The sequence below is a fragment of the Canis lupus genome, chromosome 16, assembly GCF_003254725.2.
Source record: "Canis lupus dingo isolate Sandy chromosome 16, ASM325472v2, whole genome shotgun sequence".
Taxonomy (NCBI): Eukaryota; Metazoa; Chordata; class Mammalia; order Carnivora; family Canidae; genus Canis; species Canis lupus.
Window position 1 is genome coordinate 1,159,943 of NC_064258.1, and position 13,970 is coordinate 1,173,912.

Genomic DNA, 13,970 nt, shown 5'->3' on the forward strand with positions numbered 1-13,970 from the left:
CACAGAAAAAGCATTTGACAAAATACAGCATCCTTTCCTGAAAAAAAACCTCAACAAAATAGAGACAGAGGGAACATACCTCAACGTCATAAAAGCTATACACAAAAAAAAAAACCCACAGTTAATATCATCCTCAATGAGGAGGAGAGCTTCTCCTCTACAGGCAGGAACAAGACAGGGATGTCCACTCCCACCACTGATATTCAACATAGTCCTGGAAGTCCTCGCCTCAGCAATCAGACAACAAAAAGAAACAAAATCGGTAAGGAAGAAGTCAAACTTTCACTATTTACAGAAGGCATGATACTTTATGTAGAAAACCCAAAAGAGTCCACCAAAAAACTGCTAGAACTGATACACAAATTCAGGAAAGCACAGGATACAATGTCAACGTACAGAAATCTGTTGTATTCTTGTACACCAGTAATGCAGCAGAAAGAGAAATCAAGGAATTGATTCCATTTACGATTGTGCCAAAAAACATATGATACCCAGCAATAAATCTAACCAAAGAGGCAAAAGATCTATACTCTTAAAGCTATAGAACACTCATGAAAGAAACTGAAACGAACACAAAGGAATGGAAAAAATTGCATGCTCATGGATTTGAAGAACACATATGGTTAAAATATCTATACTACCCAAAGCAATCCACACATGTAATGTAATTCGTATCAAAATACGACCAGCACTTTTTACAGAGCTAGAACAAACAATCCCCAAATTTGTATGGAACCACAGAAAAACCCAAATAGCTAAAGCAATCTTGAAAAAGAAAGCAAAGTGGGAGGCATCACAATTCTGGACTTCAAGCTGTTATTACAAAGCTGCGATCAAGACACTATGGTACTGGCACAAAAATAGACACATAGATCAGCGGAACAGAATTGAGAGCCCAGAAATGGATCCTCAACTCTATGGTCAACGAATCCTTAACAAAGCAAGAGAGAATATCCTATGGAAAAAAAGACCGTCTCTTCAGCAAATGGCGTAGGGAAAACTGGACAGCCACATGCAGAAGAATGAAACTGGACCACTTTCTTACATACTACAGACCAATTAATTTATTCAAAATAAATTTGAAACCATAAAAATCCCAGAAGAGAAACAGAGTAACCTCCCTGATATTGGCCATAGTAATTTCTTCCTAGACATGTCTCCAGAGGAAAGGGAAACAAAGCTAAAAGTGAACTATTGGGACTTCATCAAGATAAAAATCTTCTGCACAATGAAGGAAACAATCAATGAAACTAAAAGGCAGCCTACAGAATGGGACAAGATGTTTACAAATGACATACCTGATAAAGGGTTATGATCCAAAATCTATAGAGAACTTATCAAACTCAACACACCAAAAAACAAATAATCCAGCTAGGAAATAGGCAGAAGACACAAATAGACATTTTTCCAAATAAGCCACACAGATGGCCAACAGACACATGAAAAGATATTCAACATCACTCATCATCAGGGAAATACAAATCAAACCATGATGAGACATCATCTCACACCTGTCAGAATGGCCAAAATTAACAACACAAGAAGCAACAAGTGTCGGTGAGTAGGTAAAGAAAGGAGAACCCTCTTTCATTGCTGGTGGGAATGAAAACTGGTACAGCCACTCTGGAAAACAGTATGGAGTTTCCTCAAAGACTTAAAATAGTACTACCCTAAGATCCAGCAATTGCACTACTAGGTATTTACCCAAAAGATACAAAAATACTGATTCGAAGGGGTATATGCCCCCTGATGTTTATAGCAGCATTATCAACAATAGCCAAACTATCAAGAGAGCCTAAATGTTTATCAACGTGCATGGATAAAGATGTGGTCTCACCCCAGTGAGAATGGTGAAAATTAACAAGACAGGAAACAACACACGTTGGAGAGGATGTAGAGAGAGGGGGACCCTCCTCCCACTGTTGGTGGGAACGTGAACTGGTGCAGCCACTCTGGAAAACTGTGGAGGCTCCTCAAGAAGTTAAAAATAGAGCTACCCTACGGCCCAGCAACTGCACTGCTGGGGATTTACCCCAAAGATACAGATGCAGTGAAATGCTGGGACACCTGCACCCCGATGTTTACAGCAGCAATGTCCAAAATAGCCACACTGTGGAAGGAGCTGAGATGTCCTTCAACAGATGAATGGATAAAGATGCGGTCTATGTATACGATGGAATATTACTCCGCCATCAGAAAGGACAAATACCCACCATTTGCTTCGATGTGGATGGAACTGGAAGGTATTATGATGAGTGAAAAAGTCAACTGGAGAAGGACAATCATCATATGGTTTCACTCATATGTGGAATATAAGAAACAGTGAAAGAGATTATAAGGAAAAGGAGGGGAACTGAGCGAGAAAAATTAGAGAGGGAGACAAACCGTGAGAGACTCCTAACTCTGGGAAAGAAACAAAGGGTTGCAGAAGGGGAGGTGGGTAGGGGAATGGGGTAGCTGGGTGACTGAGGAGGGCACTTGGTTGGACGACCACTGGATGTTATACTATATGGTGGAAAATCGAATTTTAATAAAAACAAACGTAAAAACAAAAACAAAAAAGATGTGGTCTACATATACAATGGAATACTACTGGGCCATCCAAAAAGAATGAAATCTTGCCATTTGCAACATCCTGGATGGAGCTAGAGCGTATTATGCTAAGTGAAATAAGTAAAAAAGAGATCTATGGGCCAAAATCCCTGATGAACATGGATGTAAAAACAAGATACTGGCAAATCCAATCAATAGTATGTTAAGAGAAAGACAGAGAAAGACAAACACCATATAATTTCACTCATGTATGGAATGTAAGAAATGAAACAGATGAACACAGGGAGAGAAAAGAGAGAGACGCAAACCAGGAAACAGATTCTTAGTTACAGAGAACACGCTGAGGGTTGCTGAGGCGAGGGGGGAGAGGGAGTGGGTATTAAGGAGGGCACCTGTGATGAGCACTGAGCATTATGTGTAAGTGATGGATCACTAAATTCTACCCTTGAAACTAATAATAGCTATATTTAACCATCGAATTTATATAAAAACTTGAAACCTAAAAGAAATAATACTTCAAAGAATGCAGCTAATAAAAAGAGGAAGGGAAAAAGAAGAGGGAAAGCAAGAGAGACAAATGAATTATAACTATTAATAAAGTAATCAATACTAATTATAAATGGAATAATAAACACTCTTTTATATTTTAATAGAATAACAAAAATATTTAATCCAAAGCAGCCAGAAAAAGAGGGAAAAAACCACAAAGAACAGATGGGCAGACATGACAAATAGGAGACAGCAAGATAAAAGATTAAAATCCAATGCATCAATAATCATATTAATTATAAATGGTCTGAACAGCTCAATTTAAAAAGCAGAGATTTATAAGTTGGATAAGAAGGCAAGGTCCAATTGTATGTTGGTCCAATTTTGTTTTGCTTATGAGAAACCCACCTTAAGTAAAAAGATATAAATAAGTTAAAAGTAAAATGATGGGAAAAATATATAAAGGGAGCAGGATTACCTATATAATATCATGTAAAGTATACTGCAGAGCCAAGCACATTACCTGGGAAAAGCAGCTCTTTCCATAGTGATAAAGGGGACAAAGGTTCCAACTTACCAAGAGGACATCCTCATCCTAAACATTTATTATGCACCTAATAATGAATTGCCAAAATACACGAAGGAAAAATTGGTAGAACCGCACAAAATTCTGTCTATGGGTACAACGGGAGATTTCAACATCATTCTCTCAAAAATTGGTAGAATATCTGGGCATAAAGTCCATTAGGGCATAGAAGACCTATGAGCATCCTCGGCCAGGGTGGCCTCATTGGCATTCATGAAACACACCATCGAAAAAAATAAAAAATTAAAAAATTAAAATAAATTTTTAAAAACCACACCATCCAACAGCCACAAAATGGAACATGGATGATAGAATTCTCAAGAATCAGTTCAGCAGCTTAACTGAGCCACCCACATGCCCCTCTTTCTCAAGAAATCTAAAAGAAGTCAAGGCATAATCTCTGACCACAGTACAACTAAGGAAAAGTCAGTAACAGAAAGATCCCTGGGAAATTTTCAACAAAAGAATGTATGTCTTCATAACTCTTGGTCTGAAGAAGAAGAAGAAGAAGAACAACAACAACAACAACAACAAAGATCTTTGAGCCAAAGGAAAATGAAATGACATTTAATGTCAAAATTTGTGAATTAAGCAGCACTTGGAGGAAAATGTATAATAAAACCACTGAGTTAGAGAAAGTACAAATCATCTTGAGAAACTAGAGAATATGAGTAAATTAACCCCAAAGTTATCAGAAGAAAATAAAGATCAGAGTAGAATTCAATGACATTGGAAACTCAAAAGAGAAAGATCAGTAAGACCAAAAGCTATTTCTTGAGATCAATAAAATGTATCAACTTCTAGTCACATTGATCAAAAAAAAAAAAAAAAAAAAAGAGTCTACACAATCCTACATCAGGAGAGAGGGGATGTCACAACAAATCCTACAAATGGTAAAGTGGGTAAGAAGGGAATAGTAAAAACAAGTTTGTGATAATCGAATGAACAACATCCAGGGAATGACATAAGTTCCCAAAGCTACCTCAAAAAAGAAAAAAAAAAAAAAAAAAAAGGAAAGCATGGCCCTTTATCTTTAGAGAAGTTCATTTTAGTTAAAACCTTCCTACTCTAAAGATAGACGTACAAATCCAAGCCGAAGGGCTTCACTTCCCAAAACGTCTGAGGAAGAAATGGCACCAATTCTACGAACTCTTCCAGAAACCCGCAAAGGAAGGAACAGGTCCCCACTGGTGAGGCCTGCTTCGCTCTGACCTCAAAGCCTTGTCTGGCCTAGAAAATGAGAGAACAACCTATATGTTGGCAAACTGAACACCAATAAAAAATAAATTCACAAAAATAAATAAATAAATAAATACATAAATAAATAAATAAATAAAAATTAAAAAAAGAAAATGAGAGAACAACCTATATGTTGGCAAACTGAACACCAATAGAAAATAAATCCACGAAAATAAATAAATAAATAAATAAATAAATTTTAAAAAAGAATGAGAACAACCTATATGTTGGCAAATTGAACACCAACAGAAAATAAATTTACAAAAATAAATAAGTAAATAAATGAATGAATGAACGAATAAATAAATAAATAAATAAATAAATAAATAAATAAATAAATAAATAAAAGACAATGAGAGAACTACATTATTCATGAGCGCCGACGCACATCCCCTTACCACGTTTTGGCAAAGCGAATCCAACAACACACAGAACCGTTCCCGCATGACAGGCAAGGCCACGCCGGGCCACCTTCCCTCCGAGTGCCGCCAATACGGCGCCACCACCGACGGGAATCACCCTCCCGAGACAGGCATTCCCTGAGCAGGAACAAGTTGCCCTACTATCATCCAAACTAAGGTCGCATCCCGATCGTCTGGGGAATCCAAAGGAAACACGGCTCTGGCACACATGCAGGCTCCTGTGACCACCCGGGGTCTGAAAATAATTAACCCCCAGGCCTGGCCTGACCGTTCCACAACGGCGTGAGACACTGTGATGTCTGCGTGACAGGCTTACGGACCCACAGGGCAAGCGGGCAAAGTCGAGAAATGTCCTTGTTTTGCTGGGTTTACAGGAAGGTGAGGTGGCCTTTCCCGTTACACGTCCTTGGGAAAGTATGTCGCATGTAGGCACCCCTTCCCAGTGACGCGTGGAGGGTCTCCCTGCCACTGAGCTCCCCGGAAACCTCACCGAGAGGTGGGGGCCCGGGGTGTTGTCAGTGGGGAACCCCAGGGCAGGCCCAAACACTGGGCTTACACCATCTAAAGGGACACCGAGAAGAGCGCCTGCCAACCCAGACGGGGCACCGCAGCCTCTGTCTGTGGCGCTGGCCGCACGGCAGGTGCCTGGTGAACAAGCCGGAAGCCAGATGCACACACGCCAGGCCAACCCGGCTCTCCAGCGCACCCTGACTGCTCTCCTCAAGCTGAGTAGCTAATCACAACTAAAGACCTGAAACCAGAGGGGCCAGCTGACCGTGGGGTGGGCACCTCTAGGGACCAGCCAGCCCGGTGCCCCTGGACAGCCAGCCACAGCCAGACAAGGGTCCCCTGAGTCCCCTGGCACAGCCCACGAGAGACGCTGTGCTCCGTCACCTGGTGAGGCTGTGGCAAACAGCAGCGGTCGGGTCTCCCTTCTGGGAGCCCACGTATGCGGCCGTCTGTCTGGCATCGGCTCCGACCTGAGACCTCCGGGCTTGGCCAGGGCAGAGCATCCGCAGGCCCGGGGAGAACGCGGCTGGGCCCCTCCCGGCACGGTCAAGGAGGGCCGGCCGGGTCCCTTGGCTGACTGCCGTGAGTCTTGTCTGGTGGCCTGCCTCAGGGCGCCTGCAGTGGCCCTAGACCCGCCCATCTCAGGTGAGCCGACGGTCCTACCCCTGACCCACCCAATCCGGGCTGTGGTCGGGCCCTCACGTGGGGTAACGGTGGCAGCTCAAGTCCCTTGTGGGACAGAGCCAGCATCGGGTGCGTTCCCTGGTCTGCAGGGAGGCTCAAGCCAGCACTGTACACCCGCCCCCCCAGGGCGCCCCAGCCCCATGGACAGGGGTCCAGAGGGCTCAGCATTCCAGGGCCTCTGCCCACCCAGAACCCAGAATCCAGGTGTACGGTGAAGACGGCACCGGGCAGTGAGCCCCTCAGATCAGGGGTCTCCCCAGGACTCGGGGGCGTGGGCTGCCCAGAGTAGACGCGGGATGGGCAATGAGCAGAAACACACATCCGCGGGGATGGGGCGGCAGACGTAGGGAGTGACCACTGCTGGGGACAGGGCTCTCTGGGAACGTGAAGATGCTCTACACTGACCATTGCGACGGCGGCCCAAGTCTGTAAATACACTGGAAACCACCGAACCGCATACTTTACAGGAATGAAGCGTGAAGAGAGTGGTTTTAACCTCAGTGCAGGTGTTACGCAGAAAAGAATAATTAGGCTGTTGCTCCCCAGCATATGGACGTGTGTGCAGACTCCCTATGTACTCGGGTGCGCACACGTGCACGCACACGGGTCTTCCCTCCTCTGTCTACCCGGAGGAACGGGATCACCCCTCACAGTCCCGAACACGCATCCTGCCCAGACATCCGTAGCCGGGACCTGTTTTTCCCAGGTTAACAAAACCAGAGAAGAAGTATCAGACTGGCTCCTGCAGGTGGAGCGTCCCAAGAGATGAACAAGGCGGCGTCCGGAGGCCGCCCAGCCGCACCGAGCGCTCACTGCGTGCCAGGCCCGCCGCCAAGCCAGTCCTGGTGGGGAACTAATCACTATATCCCCACCCAGGCTGGAAGGTTTTATGTGTCACTCGGACCAGGCCACAGGGCGCCCACACGGCCACCAAACATCACTTCCAGGTGTCCGTGCTGGTCTCTGCAGCCCATGGTCTTCTTCGGCGAGGGCGACCTCACCCCCCAATCCTCTGGGCTCCACCTGTCTGGCATCGAACACTGGCTCTCCCTGCATCCTGGTCCCCAGGGAGGCCCCAGGCTGGACACGGGGCTCCCAGGATGAGGCGACTGCCCCCCTGCTCCGGACACCACTCAGACCCTGGCTCCTCCCCGCTGGGCCATGTACCAGCCACCCGGGCCCAAGCACGTCACATCACTGCCCTGCTCCCCACCTGCAGGCCCATGCCCTGGGCAGGGCTGCCATGAAGACCAGACACAATTAAATGCCTCGGACGCTAGAGAGCAACTTCGTAATACATCAGGATTAGAAAGCTCCTGAGAGCTCGCATCCACCGTCTCTGTTCTAGGGCGTGCCCCCTGCCCACTTCTAGCCGGGGAAGCCAAGGGAGGCCCTCCACCCAGGGTCCAGACGTCTGCAAGTGGCACGGGTGGACTTGTCCAGCAGGCCGGAAGGCCTCCCATCCAGAGGCGAGGGGGGCCCCTCGCGCATGCCCGGCTGGCCCAGACATGCACCGGTGTGCTGGTCACCTGGCAGGTGCACAGCCCATGCCTCCGGTAGTCATCCCCTCCCTCCCCGGGCTCGGGGCCGACAGCTCGCATACCTGCACCCGCACACCTACTAACTTGGGTGGGCGGTGCAAGAGTCGGTGTTTTCTGGACACTCCCATGACCCTGGGGAGACCCGCTGTCCCGTGCAGCGCAGCAAAGGCTGAGCCACTCTGCGCGGCAGCCCTACTGCCAGACGCCTCTGGGGATGGGGAGCTCACTGCTCAGGATGCCACCAAACTCCTGTGCCTGTCAGGCGCGGCTCATGGGGCTGTGCCCAGCTTCCCCTGGTCCCCGTCCTGCCCCAGCACTAGCCCCTCCACCCGCACGGCCCCTCCCCAGGGGCTCCTTTGCCGCACCCCACCCTCCGTGGAGCACACGGAGCGCCTCTTGCCTGTGCCGTCCAGAGGTAGTCCAGCCGCAGCTTGACGTCCACCTGCCGGGCGTGCAGGGCCAGCGTGCACGAGAACAGCAGGATGGCCATGATGGGCTCGAAGCTGCGCCCGGACACCGCGCTGCCCCTGGGGGGGTCGGGGGGGTGAGGAGGGAAACCTCTTCAGTACCAAGACCCGTCCACGTGCCCCTGGGGCAGGCCAGTCGGCAGCACCTGCCACCGGCCCGGCTGCAGCACCTCCCGCCCGAACTGAGGCCTCGCTGGCCCTGGGCCCAAATGGACACACGGAGAAGCCGCGGAAGCAGGCAGCACCCGACGCGTGTGTCAGGGGGGCCCGGCAGCAGCGCACCTACCCCGAGGCCCGGGTGTAGCCGCTGAGCTCCAGGACCAGGATGTAGGATGCGGTGAGCACGAGGAGCAGGATCATTTTGGGCAGGGAGGACACTCGCAGGAAGATGGCCAGTGGGAGCGTGCCCACCAGGCCGCAGAGCAGAGCATGGGGCGCAGACTCGCAGGGCGCAGCGGGCAGCAGTGCGCTCTGGCCGCCGGGCGTCAGGACCACCAGGGTCCTGTTGGGGCTGGAGCTCCAGGCCCAGGGCAGACAGCCCACCTGGAGGGGGCGGAGGGGTGGAGGGGGCAGGGGCGGAGGGGGAGGGGGAGGAGGGGGCGGGGGTGAAGGGGGAGGAGGAGCAGAGAAAGCAGGGCCAGAGGAGGCAGGGGCAGAGGGGGCAGGGGAGGAGGAGCCAGGGGCAGAAGAGCAGGGGTGGAGGGGCAGGGGAGGAGGAGCCAGGGGCAGGGGTGGCAGGGAGACAGGGGCTCAGGACCAGCTGCTCTCAGCCCCACCTGCACCCCCCACCCGCTGCTACAGTTTCCTATGGGAAGGAGGGGATGCCCCCAGGTGCCGCCCGCCCCCCCTTGCTGTGCCCTCCAGGCTCCTCCCAGTGTAGGCTGGGAGAAGCAAGAGACCCCCTCGCCCCCCAGACCGCCCGTGCCCTCTCGGCCCCCCTACTGTCACTGCGGCCCTGCCTCCCTCCTGGTACTCAGCGCCCCACCCCTGCCCTGACTCCTGCCCCAGCTTCTACTGCGCACTGGGGAGGGGCTGGGTGTCCCTTCACCCGGAGACAGCCCCCCTCAGCCCCGCACACCTCGCGGGGCTCCCCCCGCAACACCCTGCCGCCTGCGGACATGCTCACCACACATCCTTGGGCCACGGAGTAGATCAAGACCACTATGAAAATACACAAGACGGTGCGGATCTGGATGGTCAGGCATCCGGGAAAACACTGGACAATAAAACATATTACTGTGAACACAGGCGTTTCTTAGAGTTGGTTCGGGTCGCAGGAACGGTCACAGCACAGAATGGGCTGCGCCCTGGTGCCGCTGGTTCCCCACCCAGGCCCCCCCTCCACACATCTCAGCTGTGCCCAGGCTTCCTCTCCCAGGTGACGCTGCCAAAATTAAAAGAAACAAAATCTACTGTCTTTCAGTGAAAAACCACCACACCTGCCACCGTGTGCCCCACGCTGTGATTCTGGCACTGGAATGAACGGATTAATTTGACATTTTTATTGCATTAAATCTTTACTATGTTATGTATTTTTTAAGTTTATATATTGTTATTTATTATATTAAATAACAAGGTTTTACACATACTTGTGTCTTTTTTAGGTACTTTAAGTTTTAGGTTATTCACATAGGTTTTACGCTGTTTTTGTTACTAGAAATTTAAAAAAAATTTTTTTTTTATTTATGATAGTCACACAGAGAGAGAAAGAGAGGCAGAGACACAGGCAGAGGGAGAAGCAGGCTCCATGCACTGGGAGCCCGACGTGGGATTCGATCCCGGGTCTCCAGGATCGCGCCCTGGGCCAAAGGCAGGCGCCAAACCGCTGCGCCACCCAGGGATCCCGTTACTAGAAATTTTATTTTAAATCTGTTTGGGGGAACCTGGGCAGCTCAGGTCGTGATCTCAGGGTCCTGGGACCGAGTCCCACATCGGGCTCCCGGCTCAGGAAGGAGTCTGCTTCTCCCTCTCCCTCTGCCCGTCCCCGAAATTGTGCTTTCTTGCTCTCTCCCAAATAAATAAAATCTTTTTAAAAGAAAGAAGGCAGCTGAAATACAGTTTGCAATAGTCAACACGTGACTTCGTGGATAAAAGCGCAAAGTTCTTTTTAGATTCACGCTCGTGAAATTCGAAACAAAAACTAAAATAAAGACCGCAGGGACCCTGCACAAGACGCTGACGAGACCCGCAGCCAGCCAGGGCCGGCCCCCTCCGCGGCCCTCCCCTGGGGAAGTCCCGACCCTCCTGTCCCCACCAGCTGGCCTTCCGCGTCCTACAAGGCTCCCACGGCGCAGCCTTGGTTCCAGATTCCGTCCGGGATTCCTGAGTCCGACGCTGCCGCACCGCACAGACACGCTGGGCCCCCAGATCTCAGGGAGAGGAGCCCCCTGCAGCGGCGCCAGCCCCGACTGCTCACACCTGGCGCTGGCCACCTCCCTCCCTGTCCAATCTCGTGTCCGCCCCCGGCCGGGACGGAGATGTGCCCACGGACTCTCGCCCGGCCGACAAGGCATACGCAGCTCACGCATTCGCTCAGCAAACATGGGGTAAGGGGGGCTCCTCCCGCTGTGGACATCAGGAGCCCCTGGGAGCACTGCCCAGGCCTGGCCTCTGGTGGCCTCTGGTGACTGGAGGGCCACCGGCCAACGCTCAGCAAGCTGTGCCCGGGGTGCAGGGAGGCTGAAGCGGGAGGCGGCCTGGAGTGTGCAGGCGGGGCTCAGAGGCGGGGGCGGCCTGGGGGGTGGATGCGCCGTTCCCATTTGGCAGCCAGCCGGCCAAGCGCTGGCGCCTTCCTACGACGATGCTGAACAGAGGACACAATCTGCCCCCGTGGCTCCCCCGGTCTGGCCCTCCTTCCGAGCTCTACTTACTGAAGGCCATACGCGGCGGGCGCTAGCCGCTCCCGCATGTCCTACGGATGGGCAGGGACTTACGAGTCCTGGATGCACTCACACAGGACAGCTCTGCTCCCACCGCCCACGTGCCAGCGCCACACGACGCTCTGCAGAAACGAGAGAGCCAGCGAGCTGCCGGGGGCTGGCCTCGGTCACCTCCGACCCGGGGTGCCCGCTGAGCGCCTGTCACTCCGTCCACACTGCGGGCAGCCCGGTTCCACTCCCTCGGCTGCCCGGGCGCCGGCTCCCCCGCACTCACTCCACAGCGCACGGTGACATCCAGGGATCCGGTGTCTTGGGACCCAGGCCTCGGGGCCACTGAGCACAGTGGAGCGCACAGGGCCGGGCACACCGCCTCACCGGGTGCAGAGAGCATGCCAGGGCTAGGACGCGGGCCCGCAGGAACCACGGGGCGCTATGGCCTCGCGCGACCTGGATCCTCCTCGCGGGCCCTGCTCAGGGTCGCGGACCCCTGCCTGGCCGGGTGCTCCGTGCCAGGAACCCCACCGCATGAGAACGGAGATGTGGGCAGTCATCTGCTCACACTCGCAGGGCCCCAGGGTTCCTGCTACTCACACCCACCCCCCCCCCCCCGCTAGCCAGGCGTCTCCCCTGCCCCCTGCCCGCCCTGGGGACCTCAAGGCCCACCAGCAACAAGCCCACAGCGGACACAGACCAGCTCGTGGGCCTTCTCCATGCACGAGCTCACAGGCGGGCAGGAGCCCCCAGAGCAGCTGGCTGCCCCGATAGGTGACTCCCAGCCCCAGAGGGACGGGCGGGGACTCGGATGGAGCACGACCAGAACAGTGTGCCAAGGAAGCCACCGCCACAACACACGTATGTGGAGAGACCGGTCTGAGTGGGTGGAAAGTGCCCGTGTCCCGTGTGATCGGCACCCACGGGGACCTCGGCAGACGCGGTGTGATTATGGGGGCGGGGACGGCCCGCTCTGCAGACACAGAGGAGGTGACATTCAGGACACGGGGCCACTCGCCCCAGCTGACCTAACCGCGGCCAGCGCCGAGGCCCAGTGGCCCCCAGAGACGCAGGGAGCCCCCGACCCACCGAGCTCCTCCCAACCGGGGACCCGGGAAGGGATGCCGGGAACGAGGGTCCCTCCCCGCCCAGTGACAGGCCCCAAAGCCAGCAGACCCCTCGCCCCAGCCATGCTGCTGAGCCCACTGCGGCCCGGCGTTCTCACGGCGGGGGGGGGGGGAGGGGACCCCACGGCCTGGAGCTGCTGCTCTTGCCACGACCCCACCCCCGCCCCATCCTGACGCAGCAGCTTTGCCGACGCAGAAATGGCCTTTTGAAGATTCAGGGATGGTGTCAACTGGGCAGCCGCCCTTGCAGAGCCGGGGCGCATCCTCCTGGGGGCTGGGGCGCTGTCCGGGCCTGGCGGCGCCCCGTGACCCCTGAAACGTTTGTTGAAACGTCAGAACTCTCAGCCTCGGTCATAAACACAGCAAGAGGCGCACGGTAAGACCAGCCCGGATCTGCTGCCTGTGACACGGCACAGGAGGGCCCAGGGTTCCTCCCCCAGTGCCGGCCCCGAAGAGCCACCACCCCTGGCCCACGGCCGCCCAGGCGCAGGGTAGCAGCGTGACTGGAGGGACGGGTTCCTGACCGAGGACTCCAGAGGACCCGGCTCAGCAGCACCAGGTCTTGAAAGCCAGACAGTGGAGGAAGGGGAAGCGGGCGGGCTGCGGCACCAGGACTCCACGCGCCGGGGCAGGTGATGGCCCCCCAACCGCCCCACGGGACCCCGCCGATAGCGAGCCTGCGGGCCCCTGCCCTGCAGCAAGTGCTGCCCGCAGCCGGGAGCCAGCGGGCGTGTGCGCCCTGGGACCTCCGAGGCCGCGGTCACTGGCCCGGCAGCAGCAGGAGGACGGGACTGACGCCGCAGCTGGGAGCGGGGGTGGCCAGGAACGGGCAGCGGGGCCGCGCCCGCCCGCCACCTGCTTTCTACTCGTGTCGTCTGCTCTCCTGGCCCGCAGCTTCCAGACTCCCCCGGGGAAGGGCACCAGCCCAGCCGAGGAGGAAGGCCAGGTCCTGGGGAGGGACCCTCCTACGCGGGGCGCTTGGACACACTGCTCCCTGGGGCTGCCTGGAGACGCCAGGGTGCAGGGAGGGCAGCTCGTGGGCTCTCTGCGGGAGATGCCACGGGAGCTGGCTCTTCTGTTACCTGCGAAGCCACGGTCCCGTCGGCCAGCACGCCCACAGCCCTGCAGGAGCGGGGACTGCCAGCGCGGGTGCTGAGACCCGCCCCCCGTCTCGCCCCCAACTCCTGAGCCTGCGCACGCATTCGCTCACATGCAAAGGGGTAACGCGCTCTTCTGAAAAGTGAACGCTGCTGGTCGCAGAGACCGACGTGGGCGCCACCTGCATGCCGCTGGTCACGCGTGGACTCCACGGGGCCTGTCCTAGCTTTGAGGCTGGTCGCTGCTCATCTTCACGGTCAGTTTGCTTATACACTCATGGAGCAAACACATGCGTGGAAAATTGTTGTAATACAGAAAAAAAAAAAAAAACAGCACATCTGCCCCAAACCCAGGAGAAACCCCCCCAGAAGGAGCTCCTGCTAC

General features: G+C 54.0%; 1 protein-coding gene across 2 annotated transcripts in view; it reads right to left on the reverse strand.

Moving 5' to 3' along the window:
* Positions 1-13,970, reverse strand: part of ADCY1 (adenylate cyclase 1) — a 102,327-nt gene that overhangs the window by 25,764 nt on the left and 62,593 nt on the right. Inside the window, exons 12-14 of one of the 2 annotated variants that reach the window (XM_025433830.3) lie at positions 9,618-9,707; positions 8,778-9,034; positions 8,425-8,551 (exon numbers count right to left, since the gene is read on the reverse strand). The exons of the other annotated variant lie outside the window; for it this stretch is intronic. Of the exons in view, the coding sequence (XP_025289615.2) occupies positions 8,425-8,551; positions 8,778-9,034; positions 9,618-9,707 (474 nt within the window). The remainder of the gene's footprint in view (positions 1-8,424; positions 8,552-8,777; positions 9,035-9,617; positions 9,708-13,970) is intronic. 2 annotated transcript variants of the gene reach the window in all.